General features: G+C 43.3%; 1 protein-coding gene across 3 annotated transcripts in view; it reads right to left on the bottom strand.

The window, feature by feature from the left end:
• PCSK5 (proprotein convertase subtilisin/kexin type 5) overlaps positions 1–14077 on the bottom strand; it is a 413713-nt gene that overhangs the window by 31879 nt on the left and 367757 nt on the right. For 2 of the 3 annotated variants that reach the window (XM_032477865.1, XM_032477866.1), the window contains exons 27-30: positions 13737–13937; positions 9252–9332; positions 6009–6092; positions 4432–4627 (exon numbers count right to left, since the gene is read on the bottom strand). In XM_032477865.1, the coding sequence (XP_032333756.1) occupies positions 4432–4627; positions 6009–6092; positions 9252–9332; positions 13737–13937 (562 nt within the window). The remainder of the gene's footprint in view (positions 1–4431; positions 4628–6008; positions 6093–9251; positions 9333–13736; positions 13938–14077) is intronic. The other variant, XM_014562872.2, reaches the window with a different exon arrangement.

Genomic DNA, 14077 nt, shown 5'->3' with positions numbered 1-14077 from the left:
AATCTCTAATGTAGTTTTAAGTAGAAAAATTGGAGGAGAAAGCAGTCTAGGTAGCAGAGGGGGAGCTCAGTGGCATCCAGATGAAAGCTAAGGCCAGGCTTCCTCACTCATGAGTGTCCTTAGTTTTATTTTGGACCATGATGAATACTTGAACTGTACCACTTTGTCCAATTAAGTCAATCTCTTAAAAATTAATTTGACAAGACAGTGGATAGAAATGTATTATATGCTCATCAAGAGTTTGAATTTGAGAAATTCATAGTTAAGGAAATTTAGTGCGTTCTTAAACATATCACATCTACCTGAATGAGAATTTGGTGGATTCGACTTTCTTTATGTGTAGCAAGGAATTGGCCTCTTCCAAAGAGGGGTCTGGCCTTTCTCCCTAACTAACTTTTAAATTCTTAGAATTTTCCAAGTGGTAGGAATGTCATAGGTCCCTCTGACCATACCTGAAAGTTTATGCTAACAAAATGACTCAGGGTGGGGCAGTCACACCCTATAGTTTTAGGTTAGGGATTGGCCATGCAAGAAGGACCAACCTGTGTTTAGTGATTGGTGGCTTTGGGCCATGTGATATCACCTGGCCTCTGGGGAATTTTCAGTGCTAGACCTGCTCAAGGTCTCTACAGAATAGTTTCTGGGCATTCAGGATTAGCAGTTCTAGTACAGAATTGGAAAAGATGCAACATGAAGAAATCTTTTTCAGACTCTTCTCATAAGGGAGTCAGTGTATGTCAGGTGAGATGCTGAAATGAAAGAGATGGATTCAAGCAAAAAAGGAAAAAAAAAAAAACCATTGAAGGCTACTACTAACTCAAAAATACGTGAATCTCAGAAGCTGGAGGCAGGTGGAAGGCAGCGTGAAAAGGTGTTTGTCAGGAAGCCACTTATCTAAAAGCAGCCTTCTCCACAGAGATCTGGCTAGTAATTTGTCGTGCTGTCTTCTCTGCACTTACAAGACTTTTTTGTTAATGCTTTATGTCACTGTTGTTTTTATTTAAGAAGACATATTCTTTTGAGAAGAAATGGCCACCTGTATTAAATTGTTAAATTCGAAGTACTTTATGTTGAAGTCTTTCTGTCCAGATAAATATGTATATAATGCAAACGCTGTATGGTCCTGGAGCTTCACCTATATTTTACAGACAGCTAAGGCAGGGACAGCCAGCATTTAAAGGAAGACCATTTTTTCTTCTACGAGTGCTTCAAATCTGTTCATATTTGGTGAATTTGAGCCCACTTTTAAGTTTCCAATTGCCTTTTAAACAATCACTGTCATGATATATGCTGCCACTTAAACTTTTTTCTTTTGATGAACATATACCATATTTGCAAAAGCAGTGGCCACCAATGTCAGTTTATAAATAATCTTGAGTACCTGGATGCCATTTCATTGCAAGTTGTACTCCTGTTATACGTCTTACCGCTATTTTAGGGTGGATTGTACCTAAATGGATGTTTTCTCAGAAACAGCAACAAAGCTGTCAAGCCAGGCTGGGTGTTATATGTTCCTCAGACTCTATCTCCCCTGCTTTATTTGTAAACACAAAGTCAGGGAACTGCATGGTTATCAGACCACCCTACTCAAGACAGCAGGGCACTACTCGTGCAGATTCCATAGTCTGCAGCATTTGGTCATGTTAGTAACTTCCCTGTTTCTCAAAAAATACAAAATATCGTGGCTGCCAAGTATGTGCATAGTGACCCATTGCTTCCTAAGAGTGGTCCAGCCCAGATTTGGAGGAAAGAAGTGAGGAGTGGTCCACTAATTGTATGAAGGCAAAATGCATCTCTTTCTTCCACACTTTAATGCATTGTCAATTCCTGAAACATTTGATGAATCCAAGAGACAGCAGAAAGCGTGGTAGTGATTGAATAAGTAAGGTGATAATAATAATGATAACCAGTTCAATCCCACCATGGCAAAGTTTAATGAAGAAGCAATAATTGACTTTGGCAGGGAGATTTATGACCTTCACCCTTGTTGTATGATAATATCTTTGCCAACTTTATAAGGTTGGAGTATGGTGGTTGGGGAAGGGGAGCTGGGTGTTTTCTGATTCAGTCTTGCCTTATACTCCCTTCTGCTCCCTGGTTCTCTTACCCTGAACCTTTCACCATTAATTCTCTTTTCAAATACCCAGCTAGAGCCCTCACCCCATGTGTTACATGGAAGGGTCATGAATGGTACCTCCTGCACAGAACCATTGTGGGGCTTCTCCCCACAGTAGTCAGAGGGGCCTCTGAAGAGGGCAGATTAGCTGGAGAGGAACCTTGAAAATATTATGTTGAATAAAAGAAGTCAGTCACAATAGGTCATATTTTGTATTATTCTGTTTATCTGAACTGTTCAAGAATAGGCAAATCTATAGAGACAAAGTAAATTAGTGGTTGCTTAGGGATGGGGGAAATTGGGAGTAACTGCTAAAAGGGTACAGAGTTTTCTTTTGGGGATGATGGAAATATTTTAGAGTCAATTGTGATAGGTGCACAATTCTGTGAATATATTAAAAACCATTGAATCGTACACTTTAAATGGGTGAATTGTGTCGTATGTGAATTGTATCTCGGTAACACTGTCATTAAAAAACAAAAAGCCCCAATTGGTTGAGAAGGTGGTGCTGTGCGATGGTTAATCACGTGGACTTCGGTGCTAGAGAGCTTTGGGTTGAAGCCTGACCATACCATGTATTAGCTGTGTGATGCTGAGCGTGCTGCACCCTCCCTCATCTGTAAATGAGGGGAATGATGGGGCAGTGTCCCTCAGGAACTGCAGGAGGTGGGTTTCAGGACCCGACGCGAATACCAAGATCTGCAGATACTCAAGTCCCATGGTTGGCCCCCTATACCCAAGGTTCTGCTCTCTGGAGTCAACCAACCATGGATTGTGTCATACTGTATTTATTGAAAAAAATCTGCTTATAAGTGGCCCAGTGCAGTTGAAACCTGTGTTGTTCAAGGGTCAGCTGTATCAGGGTAAGAAGATTCTTGTGAGGATTGTTGCGATAGTACTTTTGAAGCCCTTTGTGCAATGCCTACGTATTGCAAGCTCTCAATAAGTAGCTGTTTTTAAATGGTTTCTTTTCCCTTGGAATCCCTTTGTGTACTGAGGCCCTGAGAAGTATGACATTGATTGATGTAAACCTTCCCTACTGGGCTGTGAGCCTTTTGCAAGCTCAGAGTTCCTTTAGCTGATCTCAATTTAGCTTCCAATATCAGTTCTTACACCCAGTTGGTGCTAAATGTGTACTTATAAAATTGAATTGGATACATTTGGCTTCCACACTAGATTGGGTACCTCTTGAGGGTCAGTACCGTGACTTCTGTTTGCACCCTACAGGATCAATCACAGGTCATTAGAAAATAGCTGTTGTTTTTCATCATGAAGTCCTTTTAATCAGTGGGCGAATGAAACTTCTAATTCCTTTTGATGTTGTTGGTTGCTTCCCCCAAATCATTTCTTGCCTCCCTCTCTCCACTCTTCCTGGCTGTCGGTGGTGTGATTTGTGGGTATTCAGGGGAGAATCTTGATCATCCTTCATCAGTGCTTCTGTCTCCATTCTCCTTGCCAGAGATCAGTTTAGGAAGGTGTAAGTGATGCGTTCTGGCTGATGAGATGTGCAGGATAGTCTGAGGAAGTTTTCTTTCCTCTTAAGAAGAGATAAACGAGGGGAAAAGGGCCCTTTTCTGTCTCTGGTTGTTGCTGCATGCAGTGGTGATGTTGATGGGCTCGGGAGAACAAGCTTAGGAAGACACGATAGCAAAAATGGGGAGATTGTGGGTTACTAGTGAAGCACTGGCCACTGAAATAACTGATACTGGATCTCCAAGCTTTTTGTTGTGTGCAGTAATAAACCCCACATTTCTGTCACTCTCTTTGACGTTTCTGTGGCTTGTCACTGAGAGTTTCCTGATGTCCTTTTCTGTCTTCTATTCCCACTGCTCATTTAGGTGAACCCTGGAGGCAGGACCATTGATGGGAAGAGTAAAGGAATTCTAAACCAGGGGACCGAGGGAGCCAGGAGGAATCAATAATTAACCAGGTATTTGTTATTCATTATCTGTGATTCATACCTCACTTTCAACATTTAGAGGTTTGTGTGTTCCATAGCCCATCACAGCCTCACTTTTGTGATGGAAAAAAATCCTGACAACTGTCTGATCATCAATACGAGTTACAAAAATAACATATTTTCACAAAAGTCAAAATGCACACATACAAGGGTCCCCGGGAGAAGTGCGCATCTGGCTGTACATAACTTTTGGCTGCTGTGGCCAACAGTGATGTCAGACAGTCAAGAAGGGAGGCTGAGGTAGGTGCTCTATTCAGGGGAAGGAAGAGTTCTTTTGTGAATAGGAAGGAACTGCCCCCAAAATATTGCAGGAGAACGAACACGAGCAGCAAGTGGAAGGAAGAGGAAGACTTACTCAGGGCACTTGCTGGAGCATCTGCCTTTGTGGAGGAAGAGCGGGCGGTCTGGCTGCGTTTGGCACTTTTTGCAAACGCCGCCTTCGGAGCAAGAGGCGCAGTGCTCTGCGCAGCCCTCACAGCTGCCACTTCGCGCCGAGGGCCACGTGCCTTGGGGGCAGGATGAGACGCAGGTCTGAGCCAACAGATACGTGCCTAGGAAGCCCGGGAAGAAGGCAGGTCAGATGATCATCGCATACCCAATTCAACAGCAGACACAGGCAGGCAGAGAACTGACACTCCCAATGGCTTTTTTTACCTGCTCTGAAGACCCAAGTGTCGGGAACACCTATTTCACAACTACCAGAATAGCTGTCAGTGGTGCTGAGTATTTCAGGAGGACTTAAAGCTCTAGAAAGGAAACTGACAGCAGATGCTTTGATGTATTTCTTTGACTTTCCTACTAGTATTGCTGTGGGTCACCATGGGGCTTCCCTTTGCCCAGTCCATCAGTCTGTTAAGACGTTTGTCTGTCTTCCGAGTGTGAGGCAGTTGTACATGCCCGGCCTGATGTAATTTGTTTTTCTGCTTTCCGAAGCCTGTCCTGTTACGGCACTAACAGTGTAGCAACCCTTCCGTTCAACTCTACCTTTAATGGACGGTCCATCTGTTTATTTTTAATAAAAAAAAATCAGATAACATCTTTATTAAAGAAAACAATTTGAAAATCACCCTAAACTCCAAAATTCCAAGAAAAATTCCTTCAGTTTGTGTGTGTAGACTTTATGTGTTGTAGGGGTAGAATCATGGCATATCTATCATTTTAAGTTCTGTTGTTTTTCAGTCTGATGTCACTATTAACATTGCACATTCCAACGTAATGCCCACTTTAATGGGAGTATAACATTCCTAATTCCTTTTCTTGTTTTGTTTTGTTTTTTGAGGGGGAGGTAATTAGGTTTATTTATTTATTATTTATTTAACGGAGGTACTAGGTATCAAACCCGTGACCTCATGCATGCTAACCATGCACTCTACCACTGAGCTATACCCTCCCCGCTGCATTCTTAATTCTTAATGTTAATGAACCATCTTAATACACCATCCTCCAGGTCATTTAGTGTTCTTAGAGACAAAGCAGTTAATTTATTGAGCTGTTATGTTGTTGCTCTTGTTTTTTTTTTTCCTTCCCCAAATTCCCAGAAATGAAGGAGGGAATACCAGGTAGACTCTGTCCCTGCCTACGTTCTCTGCTTTCAGTTCTCTTGCTTCAGCTAATGCACTTTAAAAGAATAGTGGAACCTCTAGCAATGTCAGGTACCCAGAGACCCTAACAAATTCTGTGGCCAAATCAATCACTAACTTCTTCGTGCTTTTGGATAAGAAACATTTCTTTTTTATTTTGGTTTCTTGAGCACCAGTTTTTACTATAGGTCAGTATTTGGATCCCTCTATTTTTCCAGAGCAGCCACTGGGATGGGATCATGTGATGGGACTAGATCAAATCCTGCAAACTTTTTACATAAAGATGCTAATATACATGAGTTACAGTGAATTGGACTGGCCACTGCCATCTCCTGTCACACACCACACTAACCTTTCGGACATGAAGTGCACAGGGTCGCAGATCCATGGCAGGTTTTACAAGAAGAATCACAAGGCTGGTATCTTCTCAAAAGGTCTGTGTAGGGAAAGAAACAGGAAGTCCGTCTCTTTTGAACAGACTCATAGTACTACGGTGTTGAGAGCAATCTCATGGGTAATCTCATTTCCCTTTTCACCCAAAATAGAACCCCTTAGATTTTACATTAGCTAAGTGTTGACACCACCCAATGCCAACCATGTGGGCTTCATTTATTTTATTTTGTTACTCCTTCATTGACAATTGATTATCAAGACTTTCTTGGCAAACTCCCAGTGACAGGATAACCTTAAACACTATGGGGATATTTGAACTAACAAGCGTTTCTTCTTTCATATTTCAAAAATGTGTGGGAGTGAGTGAGTGTGTGGTTGTGTATATGCTTGTGTGAGTTTTCGAGTCAAAGATAATCACTTATTTCCCTAAGACTCTTAGATGACCACTTTGCTTCACTCCAGGATGATAACTGAGAATTCATTGTGCCTTTCATGGAGAAACTTAATCTCTTTTTTGTTTGTTTCTTGTTTTTTGGAACCAGATCTCGTAACTGGTTGATGTTTGGGTCTTTGTGTTCTTCAGAGTAGCCACTGTGGTGTGCGACCCAAATTGATCTCTTAAATGTGCTCCCAGTCATCGCTAAACGTCAGCATAACGGAGCCACCCAAGAGCTTTCTGGTTGGTCAGGTGATAGGGCATCCCAGGTCAATATGCCATTAAACTAGGAAATGTTAAAGCTGTTTCCCCTTTCCCCAAACAACCATTTGATGCGCAGGCTTTTCCAGAAAGTCGGCAACACTGTGGGGCAATTTCACAACATACATAACAGCCTCAATGACATCACTCACTCAGTACACAGATCTTGACTAAATTTCAGTAATCGCTTGGGAATCAGCATGACTCACACAGGGGAAGATTAGAAAAAGAAGTTCTAGCTCAGAATACGTCATATGAATGATCCTGAGGTTCAGTCAGTTGTTATTATTGGCATCTTACCATTTCCCTCCCTCTCTCGCTGCCTGCCTGCCTGCCTGCCTGCCTGCCTGCCTGCCTGCCTGCCTGCCTGCCTGCCTTCCTGCCTTCCTGCCTTCCTTCCTTCCTTCCTCCCTGCCTTCCTTCCTCCCTTCCTTCCTTCCTTCCTCCCTTCCTCCCTTCCTCCCTTCCTCCTTCCCTCCCTGCCTCCCCTCTTGCCTTTCATTTCCTTCCTTCTCTTCCTGAAAGTCAGTCTGGCAGAGTTTTCTTTCTTGTCACACCTGCCTTCAGAGCCCAGCAGTGCCCCTTCCAGGCAGGGTAACCATGGATATAGTAATTAAACTTTCAGAGTCCTGCTTCCCATGTCTCTTAAATGAGAGCACATGATTCTTCCCTTATAGGACTCTTGTGAAGTCTGAATGAGACAGTATGGGTGAAGTGTGCACACACTGGCTCCGTCAGTGGTAGTTCCTTCTGCTGCTTCTCTCCTCTTTCCTGGTTTCCTCATTTGTTACTATTCTACCCCATTTTTGAGGCTTTTATTCCCCTTTCTCCTTCCTCTGTTCCGTACTTGGCGTGGCACCAGGAGGCATTGTTTGGTTTCTCTCATGGTACTCATGGTTAGGAACCTGATGAGTCTGCTTCAGAGAAAACTAGGTTTGAAGGTAGGCAGGTGGATAATAGAGACAGAGATCTGTGGATATAAATGATTGTCCATCCTGCCAGGCTGAGTGGCAGTTTTTTTCCCCTAGTTTGGAGAGAAAATTTTGCACTGGTTTTCCAGTAGACCAACTGACTGATGTCCTCTCCCTGGGGAATCTGTTAAGAGTTCAGTTAGCCAGTGCAGAGCAATACTAGCCCTGGGATTTTCATGAAAGCGGTCTGCCTAGAGGTAATGGATGTGTCAGCTAGCCTTAAGGTGGTAATCATTTTGCAGTATATACACATTTCAAATCATCATGTTAAACCTACACAATGTCGTATGTCAGTTATATCTCAACTAAGCTGGGGAAAAGGTGCTTATTTAGTGGTTGAGAGCAGTTATTCAAAGAATAATAACAAAATAATATTCATCAGACATTGAGCAACTTGAAAATCTTCAATATTCTATGTCCAGGCCATTGGTTGATTTTATCATTTTTGTGCTAAAATGCTATATTTGAAAAGATTTTAAAATTAATTTTCTCATATTTAAAAATATAATGTATATATTTACACATAATACATGCATTTATAATTACATAAACATAACTCACATTCTGGCAGTTTGCTAATTTTACTTCAGTACACTTGGCATAAAATTCTGTAATGTCCTCATACTTCCACTAGAGGGTACTCCGTACACACAGTTAGCAGTCAGGCTTGGGCAATGGATGAAGTCACCCCCAGCCAGAGCTTTTTATCATAAAAGATCAGTGACTTAATCTCAACAAGTAAAATTTGACCTTGACCGTAGTTTCTCCGTTTTCTACTCCAGAAATTCTAGACTGAACAGGACCGCCACCACCCCTCACCAGAAATAACCTTGACAAGAAAATGTAATCTCCATCCTTCAAAAATGACTATAGTTCAACCATATAAAACAGAAGTTCTTCTTTTAATTTTTTCAATTAAACAAGCAATACTCACGTGGTTCAAAATGTGGAAAAGGCATGTACTGTGAAGTCTCCCTCCCCATCCCCCCCACCCTTTTTATATAGACTTTATCTATTCACACTGTTTATCATGTTGCTTTTTTTTTTTGGTAACTCAGTATTTTGGAGACCATTCTTTATCAGTACATAAAGAACCTCTTCTTTCTTTCTGATGGCTCCATGGCATTCCATCGTGTGGATGTGTCATGCTTCATTTTTCTACGTTCCTATTGGTAACCGTGTAGTTTTTTCCCCCAATCTTTGCTATTTCAACAATGCTGCAGTGACTGGGAAGGCACTATTCTTAAAAATCTGTGAGGACAGAGGCTTTTCTTGACAGCCTTGCCCAAGCGTAAACACTTAGCACCTGAGGAATGTCCTCGTGTGTTCTAGAAGTCTCCAGTGCTGTATGCTTCCCAGTCTCTCCCCTTTGGGCGCCCACTTATATTTTTTGTGGTGGTCCCCTCCTCTCTCCACTTCTCTCACGACTTCTCCATCCCTGTTTGGTCCTCCTCGCCTGACTTCTTAGGCTGATTTCTACATCACAGAGACTCTCCTGCTATGTTTGATGGTCGTCTCCCTATTTCTCTGTTACCTCTTTTGATTCGAAACTTCCACCTTCGTCGCTCCTGCGGTGGGCTCTTCACTGAAGATGGGCTTGTGGTGCGCACAGGTTCTTTTTTATTAAAAGAAATAAAGTATTTTATTTTTTTAATGCAAAAAGGATAAAAAAGAAGATAAAGTTTGCCCATAATCTTACTACCCAGAAGTGTCTGCTGTGTATACTTTGTCATATAGATTTCCTATCTTTATATTGAATGTGTGAGTATAATTATATATGTGTACATATACATAGTCATTTACATCTTTTGCATTTGTAATACTGACCCTACAGTTTGCATTTAATTTTATAACTCCTATAGGCATTTTCTCTTGCCATGAAGATTATTTGTAAAAATTCTTTTTAATGGTTTGTGTATTTGCATGAACCTTAATTCACTTAATTTTTTCTCTTGTTGCGTTTTTTAGATTGCTTCCTCCTTTTTTTTTTGTTACTATAAATAAAACTTCTATCAACATCTTTGTACGCATTCTTGGATAAGTCGGGTCTCAGTGTGGCTATTAGGCATCCCAGCTGCTCACTATTTGCCCTTCTTTCTGGAACCGTTTTGTCCAGACCTGTGTTACTCTCTAGGCCTCCAGATTGCTTTGTTTCATGAGCTCAAGAAGGTAGTTTTGAAAATGAACTAGTGTTTCATGTGTGAAAACTAGGTTCAGTTAAAAGGTTAGAGGATAGATTAACTTTTATTGTATCATATTATATGCTGGAGGCTTTGTATGTGTTCTAGCATTTAATTCTCCAAATGACCTTGTATGAGATAGTTTCATGTTCTCATTTTACAGGTGAAGAAACCGAGGCTCGAAGTGGATGAGTATCTTGCTCAAGGTCACAGAGCTAGTAGAGCCAGGATTTGAATCCAGGTATGCCCAATTCTGGAGCCTACATTCATTAGAGGGATGACTTAGTAATTAAGTTGGATTTAAGATAGTTTGGTAGAGGTCAAAGTGGTGATGTGTGGTAAAATGGCTCTTTGGAAAACAAACCAAACAGAAAGCTTGATTCATCATGTTTATAAGTTTCCATGGTGTAAATATTCCCACCATAGCTGATTTCAAGTTGCCAGTGGTTTAATGATCTACTTAGAGAGGTCCTGGATGTTTAGTAGTCAGTGGAAGCGGGTGCAACTGGCTCCTTCATACCACTGGGCCAGGAGTTTACTTACTTACCCAGAAACATGTATTTCCTGCACACTGGGTTCTGATTGGTTAGTTAAGTAAAAATCACATTCTCATTTCTCAGTTAAGTGAGGCAACTGTATATATCTACAAAGTCCTTCTAAAAATCAGATTTTCATGGTATCTTTAAAATTCTCTAAAGTTTAATTACTATCAGGTAACATATCTCCCCCCTCCTGAGAATTTTTTTCCACACACGAGTGGCTTCCAGCACTTGTAACTGACCCTGGGATTTCAGTCTTTCTCAGAGCATAGGAATTAAGATCAAAGACAGGCTAGTGATAAATTGTTAGGATGTGGTCAAAGATAAAAAGTTAATTTACCATGTCTGTGCTTTGTAGATTAGACTACCATCAGAATATGTAATTAGAGCCTGCTACAAACGTGGTTTTAATCAATGATGGAAATAGGTGGGTAAGGAAATCTGCAGAAATTATTCCTAGGACTTTCCAGGGGGAAAACCACTTAAGAAAATTCAAATGATTTAACAGCAATAGAAGAGTAAACTGTTTCCATTTCCAACAATGGTTTCAGGAAACCAGCTGAAGCCATCATCTCCTTTCAAAGCCCACGGCAGGTCACACCTGAACATTTCCGCCATCGGTGGCTCCATGTGATGGCTGAGTCACTGCTGATGCCCTGGGGCAGCCTGCTTAATACTGGTTCTGTAATTGCCGTGCTGGGACACTGGACCAAGTAACCTTCAGATTAGTGACTGGGGAGTCTGGGGATGTTCTGTACTTCTGCGCTCTGACTTCCTGGTGCAGGAAGAGCGGTGAGTTGAGCAGCCACCTTTGGAGACCGCTCTGTCTTGGCTGGAGGATCTGCCAGCCGTGGCCTGATGTGTGGGGAGCTCTCCATCCCTGGACAGGGATGGGAGGTGTTCCCGTTCAGCTGGTGGCTGCCAAAGAGTGATGCCCTCTTGTCATCGCCACTCTCTTTGTGGGCAGCCACCTTATTAGAAGAGAAGTTGAGCGGATTTTTACTTCCAGGGTGCTTCCTCAGCGCACGCTGACCTAGATGTCGGGGGCAGTCGCAGTCTTCAGATGGCAGACACGATCTGATGGTTTCCGCTGGCAGTAGTGTGGCTGAAGGGGTGAACTGAAGTTTGTCCCATCTTACGTGTCCTCCCTGGATCTGAATCTGTGTTTAAAGCCACGACAACAACATAACACCTTCCTGGTACCACCTAGGCAGTTACATTCTCTCATAAACACTGTGATTTGTCTGGATTGCCTCTAAGTTGACCCAAGATGACTGCAGTCTGCTTTCCATCATATTAAAAGCTCAGCTAATCAGTGCTGTCCTCTGGGACCCTCTGCTCTCCTATTACCACCTCAACCTTGTTGTTGTTGGTTTTTTTTTCCATTTGGATTTTTAAAAATTTCCCCTAATGCCCCCTTTCTGCCTCGGCCCCCTGAGGATCTCATGGGACATTGCATTGTCATGTCTCCTGGGGGGTTTCTCAGACCCTCCGTGGGCAGAAACCGTTCCTCACCCTAGGGCTGGGTTTCTTGGGGAGGTTACCAGTGGCATCAACCGTGTTTTTTTAAGGAAAAGAAGTCAGGAGGAAAATGCAGGCATTGGCTCAGACCATTTCAGTGGTGCCTACTCTACACTGGGGAAACTGAGCTGTGGTCTCCCCTTGCTCATTGAAGAAACATTTTTTTTTTATCACTGTTAATAGTCTGCATGTCTTATTTCCTAGTGCGTTGAGGTGGAAAAGTGCAGCCATGTTGTTGACTTTATTGCTTTTGTCCAGCCACGAGAAACATTCTCATCTGCTTCCCAAATTCCTTATTCGTGCTAAATCCCCAAATGGACTAATTCCTTCCTCTCTTCAAAAACATTACGTTTTGATTGTAGAAAATGCAGAGGGGTGGGTGTGGTGCTTCGACAAAGGGGAACAATCAGGACCTGATTTCTGCTTGCAGAGTGCGTAGTCCAGTTGAAAGGGACGTGTAGTCATTCAGGGAATCAAGTCTGCTCTGACTCTTGGCTCCCTGAACCTTTTCATCATCTGGACGCCAGATAAAATACAGATGTTCAGAGCTAGAAACACAGCACCAGACTATTTTCCTCTTGGCTTGCACTGCCTCTTAAATGCCTGCATGCCAGACAAACTCATATGCAGCATTTTGGTTCAGCTATAATTCACGGAAGATATCCCAATCTGAAGAGAATGTGTTTCTTCCCAGCTGTGTCTCTGAAATCCGCCCGCGTTCTCAGTGGCCTTTGGCCGCTGGGTTGGTGATGGTCTCTGAGCTGGTTTTCCTTTAAGGTCACATGTGCGACAGTGTTGTGGTAGACAGCAGCTGTGGACATCCTTCCTCTGCAGCCCAGCAAGAACCTTTGCTCCTGCCCCAGATCTATCACTCTGCAGTGCTCAGAAGACTCGTCCTGAGCAGACCTTCTTTCAGCTGCTGTTTGCTTCTGCACTGAAATGACCTTTTTTTTTTTTTTTTAAAACAAATCCTTGCCTCAAAATCCAAACGAGAGCATCTCTTGTTTTCATGAGTGTCTCTGCATAGAATGTGAGTCAGATTTTTCCAGCATGAGGAAGATTTTGTTTTTTAACCACCTCTGGCGTGGAGAGGTCACTGCAAGTTTGTGGCGACCTTGCTGGGAAGCCCGTGAGCAAGGCTTCGGGGTGAGGAGGCCGAATGTGAAGACTCAGGTGGGGAGGAGCACATCCGGGCTTTTACTGTGAGGTTCCAGGCTCCCACGCTTCTCGTCCCTTCTGTCTCCTCTCAAGCCCCCCGCTTTCCCCGTCTGCAACTGGAGAGGGCAACTTTTAAAAGGCAGTCTTGAATAATGGTAAGTTCTAGGGATGCAGCCGGAAAGTCAGCTCTTTGACCTTGAGCTCCCATACTTCAGAGCCATTCTGTCTTGTCTGACCAAACAGGCCTGTCCCACCGCTGGTGTTCCTTTATCATATAAAGAGGTAGATGAGTGTGTGATAGAAGCTATTGTGAAATCTTTGAGAAAATGGTAGTCATTTCTCTCTGTGACTCTCTTCATATGTTCCAAGGTCTACTCCACCCGGGTAGAATCTCACGTGGTCAGACCAGTCGTAAATTGCCTCTTGGGTTTTCCCTCCTGGCAAAGGCCATCCCCAGCCTCCTACCCTTTCCCGCAGTGAGCATCCAAGAGGCTCTGGGACTCCAAGCTTTCGTTTCACAGCTGCCTTCATCTCTTGAGGATCCTGAAAGGAAGGGTTCGGGGGTGGGGGGAGGCAGAGAAGGCAGCTGGACACCTGCGATCTCTCTCGGGAAGCACGTACCATTCCAGAATCTGCCTTCCACCTGGGTCTGGGTGGGGCGCACGCACGTCCCACGCAGCAGCTGCGACCCTTCGTGGCAGCTGCTGCATTGGTCGTGGCCAAGGCCGGTGCAGGTCTCGCAGGCTGGGTGGCAGGGCTCACATTCTCCCATCTCTGGGTCTCCGTAGAAGCCAGGGTCACACTTCCTCACACAACTGCCGCCTGCGTAAGAACACAGGGAGGAGGTGTGAAGGCGGAACCCTGGCTGGCTTAGCCTGGGGCTGTTCGCAATGCCAAGTTCTAGACAGGTCGCAGGGAGTCCGAGGAACATACTTGCTTTAGTTTGTTTTTAAAGAAACCAT

Source organism: Camelus ferus, chromosome 4 (genome assembly GCF_009834535.1).
Source record: "Camelus ferus isolate YT-003-E chromosome 4, BCGSAC_Cfer_1.0, whole genome shotgun sequence".
Taxonomy (NCBI): Eukaryota; Metazoa; Chordata; class Mammalia; order Artiodactyla; family Camelidae; genus Camelus; species Camelus ferus.
This window is presented reverse-complemented; position numbering and strand designations above follow the sequence as displayed.